General features: G+C 52.3%; 1 protein-coding gene across 1 annotated transcript in view; it reads right to left on the bottom strand.

Moving 5' to 3' along the window:
* Positions 1 to 16,264, bottom strand: part of SLCO2B1 (solute carrier organic anion transporter family member 2B1) — a 51,651-nt gene that overhangs the window by 8,509 nt on the left and 26,878 nt on the right. Inside the window, exons 8-10 of the mRNA XM_007455023.1 lie at positions 8,025 to 8,127; positions 3,419 to 3,776; positions 1,142 to 1,307 (exon numbers count right to left, since the gene is read on the bottom strand). Of these exons, the coding sequence (XP_007455085.1) occupies positions 1,142 to 1,307; positions 3,419 to 3,776; positions 8,025 to 8,127 (627 nt within the window). The remainder of the gene's footprint in view (positions 1 to 1,141; positions 1,308 to 3,418; positions 3,777 to 8,024; positions 8,128 to 16,264) is intronic.

The following is a 16,264-nucleotide window of genomic DNA, read 5'->3' as shown; positions in this document are numbered from 1 at the left end:
ACACACACACACACACACACACACACACACACACACACGCTTTATTCTAGCCTGGGGGGCCTGAGGAAGGTGAGCATTGTCCCCACTTGTCCTTTGGGGGCAATGAGAGGAAAGGAGAGGAGGAACCGGCTGGTCTTGGCGGTCCTTCTAAGATTCACATACAACGCACTGCTGCTGGTTATGCTGTCCACTCCTCCTCTCTCCCACAACCGCACCCCCGGGAGTTCCTTGACAGCAGGGACCCTTGGCTCTGGGTCTGTCCTCAGCCCCCAGCACAGGGCCTGGCACAAAGGAGAGGCTCCACGAAGGTTTGTTGACTGACTGACTGACTGACTGAATGGGCTCATTGCTCCAGCCTCCCCACTGGTCTCCCTGTCTCCTGGCCTACATTCTGTTCACCTTCCTCTGCACTATGGCCTCAAATGTGATCAGACACAGGTCTGACCCTGTCACTCCCCTGCTTAAAACCCATCCAAGTCTCCACACTGCTCTCCAGATGAAGGCCCCACTCGTGGCCTGGCATTCAAGGCCCTTCCTTGTCTGGGCTTTGCTTTGCCTCCATGAACCCTTATGCTTCTGCTCCAATAACTTCTTTGCAGTTTCTTGAAACACTGTATGTGTGTGTGTGTGTGTGTGTGTGTGTGTGTGTGTGTGTGTGTGTTTGTGTGTGTGTATACCATGTGATGTGCCCTCCCTGCCTGGAAAGCCCTTCCCTAGTTTGCCTGCCCACTCTTGAAGATCCAGCACACATGCCATGTCCCGTGAGGCCTTTCGGGACCCTCCCAGGTGGGATGTATCTCCTTGCACCCTTGTCTGTACTTGTGGGGACCACCTCTCCTGCCTATCACCACCCCTGGAATTCCTGAGCTACTTCCTTCTGCCCCTCCCCTGCATGGACAGCCGGGGCCAGATCTGGTTCACCTCTGTGCTCTGAGCCCTGGCACACGGCTGGGCCCAGGCTGGCAAAGAAAGCTTATTGAAAGAATAAAGTTCTACATCTGCCAGCAGAAGGAGACAGATGACACAGACAGGCAGAAGAGCCAGAGTGAGACCATTCAGAGCTGGGAGTGGGGCAGGCACACAGAGGTGGGGAGGGCAGAGCCCATGGGAGGCAGAGGGAGCGGCCAGAGGCCTGACCCACCTGGCCTTTGTCCGGAGCCTCGTGGACCACCCGGCTCCTGCAGCCTGCGTGGCAGGGCGTGAGGTACTCCACCCGAGCGCTGGAGTCACAGACAGGGTTAAAGTCGTCTGACGGGCAGGAACAGGGCTCCATGCAGCCTGGAAACAGCTCCAGCCCAGGCTGGGCACTGGTGGGAGAGAAGGCCAGCAAGGTTGGCCTGGCTCTCCCTCCCTCAGGCCACGAACCAGGGCTCCCTCAGCCCTGAAACCTCCCCTGACGGCCATGGTCAGAGATTTCAGCTCCACACAGAGGTTTTTCACTGTCAGAGCTGCTCCATGACAGGCAATGGTGAGCCCCTTGCAGCAGAAGCTGCAAGAGGCCTCCAATGGGACAAGTGCAGAGCAGAGTCTGGACCAGAGGCTCTGAGACCCACTTCTAGCCCCAAGACCCTGCACGTCTTTGAGCTGCTTCTGCAAACATCTCTGCTCCTCAATGACCCTTTCTTTTAGGGAACATAAGGTAAATTCTTCTCAGAATTTAGTCTCAGATGAAAAGTGCCTTTATCTCAATGAGCTGGATTGCTTCCTTTTCTGGGAAAATTAGAACTGTATGTGAGGGGCCCAGTCAGAGTACCTGAGTAGTTGTGGGATCTCCGACCTGTTCCTGCCTCTCTCTGGCCTCAGTTTCTCTGTCAGCTCTGCAGGTTCCCCTTCCCGTCGCCATCCTGCAGTCTCACGACCTTTCCCTCACTCTCACTGCCCTGTTCACTGTCTAGGGCACATTTTAGACCCACCTGACTCCCTTCTGAGGGCCTGCCCCCAAGTTCCAGGAGTGACTCCGCTCTAGTCTGACCAGGGACAGGGATGCCCAGGGGCAGGAGATCAGAAGAGAGGTGACTCCACCTCTCTGAGCCTTGCTATCCTCATCTGTGAAATGGGGATAATGGTAGGACCCATCCCGGAGATCCCGTGAGGGTTTAATAATACGGAATATGGGAGGAGCTGGACATGTAGGAGACCCTCAGTTCTCAGCAGCTGTTGGTACCATTAGTTGTGCTGGAGTTTGAGAAATTCTCAGTTTGTTCAGTTGGTCCCCAAAGGCTTCTTCAATGAATTATAACCCAAAGCTGAATAAATTGCAAGAATATAGATGAGAACCTGGATGAGATGAGATGTCAGGGTCAAGGTGAGAGGCTTCAGAAGAAGAGACAAATGAGGCATGTGAGGTAGGCTCACTTTTCCCCATTTGCTTTTTTTAAAAATTGTGGTAAAATATTCATTTACTTTTTACTCTAAAAATCATGAAAATGTCCTGGCTCCCTCCTCAGACCAGGGGCTTCATGAGGGCCTGGCTGAAGCCCCACCTCGGTGCCTAGAACAAGGCTCTGCAGACAGAAGGACCCACCCTGGACCTTTGGGAAAAGGAGAAGGGACAGGGAAGGAGGGGGGAGGGAAGGGAGATGGGGGAGAGGTCGGCGAGGTGGGAGCTGGGACAGAAGGGGCAAGGGCCGAGCATTTCTGGGCTGAGGCCCCCGCAGTCACACAGAAGGAGCCCCAGGTGTGGAAAGTTGGCCCCTGGGTGGAGGGAGGAGATGCCAAGGGAGAGGAGAGAACAGAGCAAGTTGGGGGATTCTAGCTGGGTGTTGGGCCAACCTAAGCCTGGAGCAGTTTCCCAGGAAAAACAAAATCATTCCGGAGAAGAGGCAGCAATGGAACTTCCAACACTCTCTCCAAGACGGTTCCCGGGGAGAGGGTCTGTGTCAATGGAGGGCTGTGGGCGGGGTGGGGGAAGGAGGAGGGAGATAGGCATCAGAGGCTTTCCCCCTGGAGGGTAGAGGCAGGTGCTGCCCCACAGATGTGGAAAAGAACTCTGGAATTTTAGGATCATGGAACAGCAGAATTTTAGCTCCCAGCCTCTAAGGACCAAGGATCTCTGAAGTCTCCAGGCCAACTCCTTCCCAGGGCATAAGTCCCCTCTGCAGCACTCCTGATAGGGGCCTTCTTACCTGTGCCGTCCACACAAGTGGCCTTGCCCTGCCTCATCTTCCACCCCGCCCCAGGCCTGAGCTGTCCTGCCCACGAAGTCCCGTCCCTACCTAGGGGTGCCTGACACCTTCCCTGGAGCCTTCAGGAGACAAGTCCCACTGTTCACAGCTGAGCCAAGCGGGCAGGGGAGGGGAGGGGAGGGGAGATTTGAGGTGGGGCGCGCCCCACTGACCTGGCCTTATCCGGGCCACCCCCTCCCGTGCCCCTGGCACCCTCCTGCAGCTTTTACTCACAGGCTCTTGCACATACTCACCCAGGCTGGTGGTTGATGCCTGCAATCTGGTGGGTAGAGCAGCCCATGAAGAAGAGGGGTGTGCTGAGAAGCAGGCAGAACAGAGCCCCCAGCAGGCAAAGGGTGCCGCAGTGCATGGGGCCCAGGCGGAGGCGCTTGACCAGGATGCCCCCCACCACGATGCCCACGATGGCCAACGGGATGGTGAGGCAGCCTATGAGCAGGTTGGCATAGGATGCTGTGACGGAGAACTGGCGCTCCAGGAACTTGGGCAGGAAGGTGGCCATGCCTGCCACCATGGACGACATGCACACCTGGGACAGGACCACCAGCAGGAAGATGGGGTGGCGCAGGGTCCGCAGCATCACCCTGGGAAAGACTGTTGGGGTGAGGGGAGGGAAGGTCAGAGTGGACTGGCCATGCCACGTGTTTCCGTCCCATCCTGCCTGTCCAATTTGTTCCATTCCTTCCACCCCATCTCATTCCACTTAATTCTGTTGCATTCAGTTCCATCCCATTACATGTGACTCCTTTCCATTTAATAATATTCCATCTTTGAAATTCGGTTGCTTTCCATTCCATTGAGTTAGACTGCATTTCATTCAATTGCATTTCTTTCCACTCAGTTCTACTCAAAATGCGGTTCCATGTAGTTCCCTTCTATGCCATCCTATTTGATTCTCATTCATCTCATTCATCATTCATCTCATCCCATCTCATCTGTTCTACTTATTCATCTCAGTTTTACCCCCACTCGGTCCTTTCTATCCTGTCCTGCAATAGCTCTTTCCAAGCTAACCCAGGCCTTTGTTTTCCCTTCTGTGTCCCCAACATGGGACAACGCCCACTCCCCTGATTTCCCCTTTCCTAGTTTATGTTTCTCCACAGCACTTTACCTAACATACTACACATTTTACTCATTTAGCCATTTTACTGTCACCCCACCAGAATGTAAGCTTCATTTAGAGCAGGGATTTTTACCTGTTGTGTCAATTGCTGAATCTCCAGAGCCCAGGGTATACAGTAGTATACTTATGGAATGAGTGAGAGAATGAATGAATGAGAGAATGAATGAATGGACATACAGACTAATAGGTGATCAAATAGCAAAATGTTGGAGCAGAATCTAAAACCTCCAGAGAAGGTAGAAGCTGAGCAGGCCTGGTGCTGGGCAGCTTCTTGCAGGTAGGACAGAGGTAGGGTCTGAAGAATGAGAGGATCTGGAGAGGTGGAGGGGAAGGAATTCCTATAGGGGCGCAGCCGGGGCAAAAGCATGGAAACAAGAACAGACGAGACGGCTCTGGCTTTGAAGCCCTCCCCTCCCTCGCTGCCTCCTAAACCAATGCCTGTGTACAGGTCTCCCTCTTTGCAAGTCTGCTAAACTGAAGGGCACATGACATTGGGTTGGTCTTGAACTCTGAGCTGCAGGGCCTTCATCAGCACGGGCAGCCGAGGTGATGGACCAGAAGGCTTTGTGGGACTCTCTCTCCACCAACAACAAGAGAGAAAGACGTGTTTCTGCCCTCAGGAGGCGAGATGAAGTTAGACATAAGGTGTGAGGGAGAGAGGAGAAAAGGCCTTTCTAAGAAAAGGCATCGGGGCTTCCCTGGTGGTGCAGTGGTTAAGAATCCGCCTGCCAATGCAGGGGACACGGGTTCGATCCCTGCTCCGGGAAGTTCCCACATGCCGTGGAGCAACTGAGCCCGTGTGACTCAGCCGCTGAGCCTGTGCTCTGGAGCCCACGAGCCATAACTACTGAGCCCACGTGCCACAACTACTGAAGCCCGCATGCCTAGAGCCAGTGCTCTCCAACAAGAGAAGCCACCGCAATGAGAAGCCGGGCATCACAACGAAGACTCGCCCCCGCTCACTGCAGATAGACAAAAGCCCGAATGCAGCAGCAAAGACTCAACACAGCCAATAAAAATAAAAAAAATTTTTTTAAATATAAAAAAAGAAGAAGAGGCATCAGAGGAGCTTTAAACACTTGCCAGGCTGGGCTGGTCGGGGGAGATGGCCATGGGCTCTTCTGGGCCGAGTGGGGGTGAAAAGCAGGGCTCCCTTCAGTTCCTGCAGCTGCAGGGCCAGGGAGTTTCTGTCTGTCCTCAGAGCATGGCCAGAGCCAAGCCAGCTGGTTCCCTAGCCCCCTGGGCCTGGCCAAGAACTGTTTTCTTGGGCAGAGTGGCTGAGAGCTGGGGCTGTGGAATTCCCCCTCTTCCTGTCCCAGGCCTTCCTCCTGTCCTCAGTTCCTTGCCACACACGCAGTGCACTCAGCGGCACTTGGAGCCGGGAGGGAGTGATGGCAGGCCTTCACCCCAGCGAGCTGCTCCAGCTTCCCTCCCTCCTTGAGCTGTCCTGGCCAGGAGTAGTCTGGGCTTGGCCCAAGCTGTACGGGTGACCTCATGGTGCAGGTAGGGCCAAGAGAGGGCAGGGACTCGCCCAAGTTCATCTAGGAAGGTCTGGGCCAGGCCAGGAGTTGCTGGGAGCTTCCTGGCTCCTCGTGTAAGGGTCATTGTCCCTTCCATCCCTCCAGTCCCACCCCATCCTGCGTTCCTGTGCCTCTGGCTGCCTGACTCCAGAGGGCTCCATCTCATGGACTGTTTCCGTCCCATTCTCCTGTGCTCATCACTGCCGTACACTTTGTCCCCATTCTCTATCTCTCTTCAGCATCTGCAACCTGTCCCTAGAACAGATGGAAAATTCCTGGAGGGCAGGGCTATGCCTTTAGTTTAAATAAGGATGCCTGAAGGGGAACTCCAGGGCTGTCTCTAGCTCAGAGACTTTCTTCCCCACTAGACGGGGGCTTCCCTTAGGTCAGCACAATGTCTCCTCCCATCAGACAAGCCAGGGCCTGTGTCCACTGAGAGACTATGTCTCCCTTATCAGGCAGGGGCCTCCTCCAGCAAGGAAGCCAGGTCTCCTCCATCAGACAAGACAAGTTCTCCCTCCATTCAGGGACTATGTACCCTCCATCAGACAGGGACCTGTGTCTCTCCCATCAAACAGGGCCTCTCCCAGCTCAGGGACTATGTCTCCCCCATCAGATAGCCTTTCCTTAGCTCAGAGACTGTCTTCCCCTGAGTTTAGGACTCCTCCAGCAGAAGGACCATGTTTCCTCCTCCCTCTGCCTCCCCACTGGTCCTAGGTGGTCAAGGCCAAGCCTTTGGATCAGACTGGCACCTCTGGAGCTCAACAGAAAGCCCAGAAGCCAGAGTGGCTGACCAGCCACAGGGCCTGTGCCGGCCATGCCTTGGTCTCCTCTAGGATCATGTAGGAGCTGAAACCATCAGAGATAATCTGGCCCAGGACACCTGCTCCAGGATCCAGTTTCAGCGACTGGCCCCAGCTTTCCTCTGGGCTGAAGCCAAAGCACTGATTAACAAGCTCTTCCATGGAACAGCACACTAGGGCCTTCTAGCAGCTGGGGGTGACCTGAGGTTAGGGAGTCTAAGCCCTTGCCTCTAGGCCCAGCCTCTTGGGTCCCCCCTTTCCCTGAGAGTACTGGAGAACCAGGGGCTAGATCACTGGCACCTCAGCATCAAAACTTAGGCCCAAGGAAGTGGGCCTAATTAACTTCCTATTGCAAAATTCCTTGGGGATGGGGGGTGGTTCAAGCAAACTCTGTGGTTATCACCCTCCTAAACCACAGGCAACTCAATTTACTGTCCTGGGATATGGTCAGAATTATAACAGGAGGGCAGGGGTGATGACTGAAAGAATAATTGTATCATATCAATACAAGCACAGTTTTTTAATCCATATGAAGGACCTTCCATTCATCATCCCATTTGAGTCTCCTAACAGTCCTTGAGAGAGGCAGAGCAAGGATTACTGACCCAATCTTTCAGATGAGGAAACTCTGGTTAGAGGAAGAAAGTAACTTGTAAAAGATTTTACGCTGGTCAGTGTCAGGGGCAGGCCTCCTAACCAGGTCTTCTGACTTGCTGCAGTGCTCTGGCACAACACAGGCACTCAGTGTTTGTGGGATCAGACTCTTTAGAAAGGATGGCGTGGTCACAACATGGACCCTGGTTATTGATAAATTTAGTTCATAGTCTCAGGGTCAGAGTGACATGGATCTCACCTCTCACTGTACAGATGGAGAAACTGAGGCCCAGAGAGGAGCAAGGGCCCAGGACAAAAGCCCAGATTTCTGGACTTCAGCCCAGAGCTCCTTTGGCCCATGCCACAGCCAAGGACTTTAATAAAAATAAATATTTACTGAGAGCCTCCTGTTTGCAGGCTCCATGGTGGGAGGAGAAGGGTCACAGATGAGCCAGCACAGGCCCTGAGCCTCAGGAGCTCACTGCTTGGTAGAAGGGTTGGACAGTACAGATCTGAGCTGACACAGGAGTCCTGAGGTTTGGAGAGCCTAGAGGAGAGAGAGCCAGGCTGGGGGAAGGACAGAGTGGTTTGACCTAGAGGGACAAGAAAGATTTTAATAGGTACCGATAAAAAAATGATGTTCCAGGCAAAGGGGACCCTTTGAGCAAAGACTGACCAGGAATATATGGAGCTCATGAAGGGCTTGTAGATGTGGAAGGTGAATCAACAAAGGCAGGAAGGGCTGGATTCTGTACAGTCCCATGTGCCCCTCTGACCCCACCTCTGGCCTCAGCTCACTTACCTTTGATAAACTGGATCACAGTCAAGTCTGGGCCAATCTGGGCTAGGCCTTCCTTATTCTCTGGGGACTCCCCAGGGCTCCGCTCAGAGGAGGCGTCCTCACCCTGGGAAGACACATGGCCAAGGGCAGTCAGCTGGAGGCCAGGCATTCTGCTCAAAGATGCTCTGGGCTGGGGAAGGGAGCTCTGGGAGAGGAGAGGGCGGAGGTCTGTCACTGCCAGCAGTGTCCCACTTGTTCTTGGCCCCGTAGATACTTAAGTGGTTTTTGAAAAAATGGATGACATTCCAATGGTTGAACTCTGTCATCACCATTATTAACCTCGTAGTAACCGACATTACCGTGAAAATTCCCACCGTAACCACCATCATCATCATTATTCTCATCACCTTAAATATCACTCCCATTCACATCACCAATATCATCATAAGTAAACAACCAATATAGTCCTTACTATTGTCATTGTCTCTGTCAAGGCCACTAATTGCCTGCACAATCTCACAATCATTATCACATCATCACTGTCACCTGACCCTTCAGAATATCGGAATCACTAATATCGTTATCGCCGTCTCTCACATCACTGTTCTCCCTACCACTGTCTTCACCACCACCAGCAGCATCACCAACTTCTATTCAAGGTTATCGCCACCCCGCTATCTTCAGTTCCGTATCACTCATGGCTGTCATCACCTGGAGAGTCACCATGAGCAGGGGCCTCCAGCGCCCATCCTGTTCCATCCTGTCTGCTGCGACAGGAAGGGAAGTGGGTTGGGAGAGCCGAGAGGCAACAGCCCCCTCCTCCTTTTGGATGAGTCAGACCACACCCAGAGGGGATTGCTTAGCCCTGCGACCACACTATGAGGAAGCTCATGGCTACCCTGTAGTGTGCCCCTCCACCTAGGTGAGGATGGCCTCTGTGCAACTCCTGAGAAAAAGGTCTCTGATCCCAGAAAAGAGAAGACTAGGGGTGATACAATTATGGTCTTCTGATTGCGCCAAAGAGGGAAGGAAATAAGGATAAATAATGGTTAATTGTTACTAAGCACTTACTACCATCCCAGTGCTGTTCTAATGACAAATCCATTAACTCATGGAATCCTCACAGCAACTTTCTGAAGTAGGTACCATTGTAATCCCTATTTTTCAGGAGATAGAACTGGGACACAGAGAGTTGAAGTAACCTGCCTGGTCACACAACTAGTAAGTGGTTTGGCTAGGATTTGAACCCCGACAGCTTGACTCCAGGGCCTGTGTGCATTTGGCTGGTTCACCCTAAGGGCAGGGGGAACCAAGGCCCTGAGTTAACCAGCACTAAGTGCTGGGTATTCTGCCTGCCTTACTCCAATACAGCAGTGCTTTCAGGCAGGTACTATTACTGTACCCCTTTTTTATATGAGGAACTAAGTCTTAGAGAAGTTGCTTCTGGCACAGTGTCATTCAAGTATAAGTGATCAAGTGGGGTCTGATTTTACTACATTTTTCTGTGCAGCCCGAGACCAAGATTAGAAGCAACAAGTTCCATGGGGAAAGACTGAAGCCCAATGTAACGAGCAGCTTGGATGAGGCTGCCCTGTGAGGAAGTGAGTTCCCCATCACTAGGAGCATGCAAGCACAAACTGACTTCGCCCTGGTCTGGGGTGCTATATACCACGGGGAAGGGTAGGTTGGGTTGGAGAGCTCATCTGAGGTCTCTGGTTCTGCCTCTCCTCTCCCCACAGAGCCTCTGTGCCGTCCCCATAAGCTTCACCCTCTGGCTGGTGTCTGACACCTTCTCGTCTGTCTCCCATCTTTTTTTTCTTTTTTTAAGGGAGCAAATACTGGATCTCCCCACATTTCAGGACCTCCACGCAGGCCCCCACCCTGGGAGTGCCCTGTTCCAAGCCTCTTCCACCTCACTTCCAGGTGTTGGCTGGCTCAAGGCTGGCCCTGCCCCAGCAGGGAAATTCATTCAAACATCTGTTCAAGTGTGTTTGTCCCCCGTGGGCTTCTCCCTTCCTTGTCTCTACTTTTTATTCCAGCAGGTACTGGGCTCTGGGTTTCCTGGCCTCAGGGGAGGTTCGCGGCAGGGCAGAAAGTCATGGTTGCAAGATTTTCCTTTCTGGCTTTGGTTTCCAAAGCCTGATGCCATTGAGAAGATTACTCTGGGTGTTTCGGGGGGTGGGGAGGGGGGCTGTGAGGAGAGGGAGAGAAGAGAGGGGTTCCCTGAGAAGCAGGAAGCCACATAGCCTCTGCGACAGTACCCAAGGAAGCATTTCACTTCTGAGGGGCAGGCTGCAGAAGGACTTAAGGAGGCTGAGTCCCCATGTTCCCAGCCACATGGAGTTTCTCAGCTCCTAGCAGGTTAAGGGGGACCACATTGGCCAGGATGGATTGAGGCTGATACCTGCTAGGGGTGTGGTGGGGGTGAGGCTAGGACCTCCCTGGTACCTGGACACCCTGTAAGACCTCAGGACCTTTGCTTCACCTTGGTGGGGGAGCCCTGAGAAAGGCTGAAGTTGAATTTCCTACTGAGCCAGGAGGATGGGCATTCAGAGTAGAAGTTAAGTTGATTTTCAGAGAAAATAACTATATTATACACACTTAGGGTCTGAGTAAAACCTTGTTCAGTGTCTCTCCCTTGCTGAACTCTGAGCTTTGCAAGAGGAGGGACCACGTTTACCTTGTTCTCTGTTGAAACTCTGATGCCTAGCACAGGGCCTGGAGTGAAATAGTGGATGTCTGTGAAACATCTATGAAAAGAAGGAGTGCAAGAGATGGCTCCCACAGGCAGTGGGTGCAGGCAATGCCAGGCTCTTGGAAGGAGATGCTATTGTGCTGGCAGCAAGCTCAGAGATGGCTGCTGGTTCAAGGGAGGGCAAAGGGTCCACACTGAGCCCCCAGGGCCTAGCAGAATGGAGACTCCAGGCATGCCAGGCCACTGGTATGTGGGCTGGTGGCCCCTGCTCCAGCCTCACTGGGACCTGCAAAGGAAGGAGACTTACACGCCACACAGGAGCAAATAAGTTGTGAGGTTAGCTAAGCCGACTAAAACCTGGCACTTGCCATCTGCCTCTACAAGGACTAAATCACAAGCCGCTGTGACAGCTGACCTTCAACATCCCCTGAAAGGAGTTCAGGGTGGAGACCAGGAATAAGACATGCTGTGCTCTGGGAAAAAGTGGCAGAACAGGCCTTCAGATAGTTAGATATTTTCAGGAGAAGATTTTATGAGCCCAGTTTGTGCATCTCCTCATATCTAGAAAAGCACTAAAATCCTTCATGGTGACGTCTGCTCCTAGCAGCAACCTTCTACAAAAATGTGTGCTTGATTGCATGTACCACACCGCCTTCCCCAGCTTCACCAAAATCACATACATACTGACCTTCCCCCCTACCTCTTTGGAGCAGTTTCTCAGAGCTATCTGAAATGCTGTCTCCCAGGCTATAGTCCTCATTTTGCCCCAAATAAAACTTAATTCACAGCTCTCATGTTGTGCTTTTTTGTTTTTTCAGTCGACAGTAACTTGCACAACATCACACAACTAGCTAGTGGCAGAACTAAGATCTGAGCTCAAGCCTGTCCGAGTCGAAAACTTACACTTTATCCACCAAGCCCTGTGAATCATAAGTACGGTGCAGGACTGGCAGAATTAGGAGGCACCTTCGTGGGGTGATGTGAAGGGGCCTGAAACCTGAGTCTTGTTTCTCTGGATGAGGCACTGTGGGTCTATTGTTCATTTATATCTCAGAGCTGTGCTGTCTGATGCATCCACCAGCCGCATGTGGCCACTGAGAATTGGAACTATGGCTGGTCCAAATTGCGATGGGCCGTAAGTGTAAAATACACATTGCATTTCAAAGACTCGGTATGAAAAAATGGAACGGAAAATATCTCACAATTAGTTTTTTATAGTTATGATATGCTAAAATGAGAATGTTTTAAATATAGTGGATTAAAGAAAATTCTTCTTAAAATCAATTTCTTTTCCTTTTGAATGCGGCTACTAGACCATTTAGAACAACATTTGTGGCTCACGTGATATTTCTTTTGGACATGCTGCCTTAAGGAGAATTAGAGAATCTCCTTACTCTGTTCTCAGTCCTAGCCAAGCTGTGAAAGAGCGTGTGGGAAGGTCCAGGGTCCCGGAGGGAGAGGGGTGCTGCCCCAGGAATGGAAGTAAGAAGGGTGGGGATAGATTGACAACTTCCTAGGTTTCCTATCAGGGAGAGGCAGTCTTGCCCTTCAGACAGGCAACATCTTGTGAGTTCCTTGCCTGGGGTTCCTTGTCCCCAAGTAAACAGTAAAAACAACCACAGTGTCATCTGCTGCCACATGTATAACCCTATGTGGTCTACACTGCACTTTCACATCGACCCTGTCTTTTAATTCCCACAACAGTCTGGTGTGGGGACTATTACTGCACCTATTTCACAGAAGAGGAAGCGGAGGCCCCCAAAGGGCAAGTGTCACCCAGGGAGTAATTGACAGACTAGGCTTTATTACCACCCCCTGTGCCCATATTGACCTCTGGGCTTTGGGGACGGGAGGGGAGGGACAGACCTTCAGGGGGTGCGGGATCAGGAGGGCATCCAGGCAGAGGTGAGCTCTGGGATTGGAGAGATAGGAAGGGAACGGTTATTTGAAACAGGGACATATACTAGCAGAAGGGCAGGGGTGGGAAGAGAGGTGTCTGGGAGGTGGGAGGAACCAACTCACGACAGCCAAGAACCTCTCGGGACAGAAGCATACGGCGGTTCAGAGGGCCAGGCTGAGGGACTTGGGCTTTCTTCTGTGGGTGCTGGGAACACTGACCTCCAGCCCCTGTCTCTATGCTCTCCAGAAGTTTCCGCCTCTCTCCCCACATCTGTTTTGAGGACTCCCGACTAATAGTGGGCTCCAGAAACAGGAATCATCGAGCCTCTGCTCAGAGTGGGGCTCAGAGTATGACCAGTCTGGGCTGTTTCCCCAGGTCAGCATGTCTGGGCTGGGAGCTGGTCAGAACTTCCCCTCTCGGGCTGTGTGCTGACTGCTGCAGCCCGTGGGACCCGGGACGCCGTGTATGGTCCAGCACGAGGAAGGTCCCACTGCCTGTGGGGCCTCAGGGGGCCCAGGAGCTGTCCTTAGAGGAAGCTGGGCTCCTTGAAGGCTCTGGGCCGGGGCTGTGATCCCAGCCCCACAGAGCCAGTGCTGACTGTGATGGGTGATGTGGAGCTCTCTGCCAGCCCTCAGCTTCCGTCACATCTGGACACAGGAAGCAGCCACAGGGATGCGGTTATCTGCTTAACTTCCTATCCTCTATGGGAGGGAGATCATGTCTTCTAGCAGAGGTCCTGGACATCTGAGCTTCTTTGAGGGAATGGTGTGCTCCTGGCTCTCTTACAATGGGATTCTTGCAACTGGCCGCGCCTCTTTTACCTGTGGCTACCAGAAAGCTCGGGACCTAATAAGTGTTTCACCGAGTGGTCTGGTCTTGATTGAGTGACTCAGCACAGACCCTGCGATGGTTCTTCCTGGACCTGAATCCCAGCTCCACCTTTCACTAGCCATTCCCCCAGGTTATTTAATCTCTCTGTAACTCGGTCCCTCGGGAGTAAAATGGGGGTAATAGCTATTTCATAGGTGGGTTACAGGGATTAAATGGGCTAATTAATACAAAGGGCTTAGAACAGTGGATGGTACAGAGTAGCCAGTACATGTTGGCCTAATTTCTCACTCTCTTACTAGTACTGTACATGTATTTGGTGTGTGCTGTCTCAAACCTTTCATGGAATATAGTGGAAGTAGGGTATAGAAAAGCATCTAAGAAGAATATTGGAAAAAAAGGTAATTTTTCCTTTTAAGAGCTGGCCTAATCCATGCTAAGAACAAGCACTCCTGGTTACTGAGCCTGCATGTCAGGTATTGAACCACGCACCTCAACACTTTGCCTCATTTCCTTCTTACAAACCCCCAAAAATATAGATTGTATGGTTATACCCATTTTATAGATTTCAGACTTAGTAAGTGACAGAGTCAGAATTCATACCCAGGTCAGGGTGGTGCAGACAAAGCTGCTGTCGGCCTTCCTCCCTGCCACTAAGCGATGCCTCCAACTCAGACACTAAGGAAACGCTTACATGGTGCCTCAGGGGCCAGATAGGCTACCAAACACCTCTCTATTTTAGCCTCAGTATCCTCCTCTATCATTTGGTGGTATTGGACTAGAGCAATGTTTTCAAAACTGGTTTTTGCAACAGAACCCTTTTCTCAAGTGAAATCTCACTCAAAAGGCTGGTATAAAAACACCGAAAAGTAGAACTGGTCTGATTGAAGTGTGTGTGTGTGTGTGTGTGTGTGTGTGTGGGAGAGGAAGGTCCTTAGTCCTGCTGGGGAGCCCTTCTCTTCAGTCTCCCTATGGTGGCACCCTTTGGGTTCTATGGAGTGCAGTTTGAAAACCACTTGAGCAGATCACTCCAAAGGGACTTCCAGCCCCAGTGTATGAGGAAGCTCTGATCTACACCAGGCCAAGGAGAGGAAGGCTCTCTTCAGCCCTCTGGGGCCAAGACCTGGCCTTGTACAGACGGGTGCAGGGCGAGGTGGTGATGGTCAAGCTCTGGGCATAACCTTGACCCTCTCTGGGCCTCAATCCCTCTGTCTGTAAGAGGGAGTGGGCGTTGAAGTGGATGATCACACAGGTCCTTCTACCTTAGAGAGCTGAGGTGGGCTGAGGGTGGAGTCACAGGCTTGGGTCACCTGGGCTGGGGAAGGAAACAAGAGGGCTCCCAAGCTGGCTGGGAGGGCTCTGGAGGCAGTGCCAGCAAGGGAGAGACTCCAGGCAGAGGGAAGACCTGTGTCACCCTGAATCTCACAGGGGCTGCAGTGGGAGCACAAAGTTCCAGGGGAACAGGGGCCTTCCGCCTGGGGAGACCCCAATAGACGGGCCCTAAGTCCTAGGTTTTCAAGGCCATTGCCACTGCCCACTCCTGTCCACATCCCTGAACATTTTCCCAAAGAAGCACATCGAGGTTAATGACTGGGAGACAATGGATTTCATAGACTCAGGCCAAAATTGTAGCTATTTAGAAATGTGAATTTTGGGAGTCACACAGCATTTGAGGCGCAGAATCTTAGAATAATAGAACATAAATACTCGAGAATCTTCAACTACTAGAAACATAGAACTTTAAAACCAGGTAATATTCTAATCCCAGACTCTGGGAGATACCCCAGAATAACAGACACTGAGGCTGCTGGGAAATATGAGAGAGGCCAGTGGTGTTCAGAGCCTGGGTGGGGACACAGGATATCTCCAGGGGATCTCTTCTCAGGCCCTGGTCCAGCACAAAGTGTAGCTCAGAAGGGCCTAAGGAGAGCACAGGAGGGCTGCTGGCTGAATGGGATCCTACAGCCACAAAGCTGTATGGGCCCAGTTGACCTGCTAGGGAGCCCCTAAGAGACCATCTTTACTCTATGGGCTCTGCAGAGCCATGTGCCAGGAGCCCGGCGGCTTGACAGGACCTTGGAAACTGGCTAATTGTAGACAGGGAGACTGAGACCTGAGAGAGGTGAGGCCTGCCCTGGTTCACTTCTAGAAAGACGTCTGGGTGGCCACCTGAGCTCTGAGGTCACAGACACATGGACAGAGCCAAAGGCAGGGAAGCAGAGCTCCTGCCCCTCCCATGCCGATATGGACTCCCCCATCCCCCATCCTATAGTCTTTTCTGTGGAGACTATTAATCCCCTCCCCCCTGGCAGAGAACTCTAAGCACAGGCCATGGGAGAAACCTGAGCTGTCATCCAGTCATCCTCCGTCTGTCTGTCTGCTCCTGGCCTTCTTTCACTACCTGAGAGCTCCTTGGGGCAAGGGCTGTGGGATACACCCCTCGGTCCTCCTGTAAAAGTGCTCATGTACTGCCCCATAGGCAGGGAGCCACTTAAAGGAGACACCAATGAACCTGCCAGAGCTAGCGGACTTTGTCCAGTCTTCTGCATATTGTACAGACAGGGAGACTGAGGCCAGAGACCTTCTCTGGGTCACGCAATCCTTATATAATCTACCACTATCTCCTGGATACCAGTAAAAGCTGCATTTACTTCTAGGAGGGTATTTAGAGGACGCCTGAGCCTGGGAGGGGGTGCTTGAAGGGACTTCAGAAATAGTCCCCCACTTCACTTTCTCCCCTTGCCTGTTCCGACTCCCCGTGGAAGATACACATCCCATGTATGAGGACCTGGGCTTTCTGGCTGCCAATTTTGCCTAATTGGGCCCTTCCTCCTGGTC

Source organism: Lipotes vexillifer, unplaced genomic scaffold (genome assembly GCF_000442215.2).
Source record: "Lipotes vexillifer unplaced genomic scaffold, Lipotes_vexillifer_v1.1 scaffold1693, whole genome shotgun sequence".
In the NCBI taxonomy this organism is placed as follows: Eukaryota; Metazoa; Chordata; class Mammalia; order Artiodactyla; family Lipotidae; genus Lipotes; species Lipotes vexillifer.
This window is presented reverse-complemented; position numbering and strand designations above follow the sequence as displayed.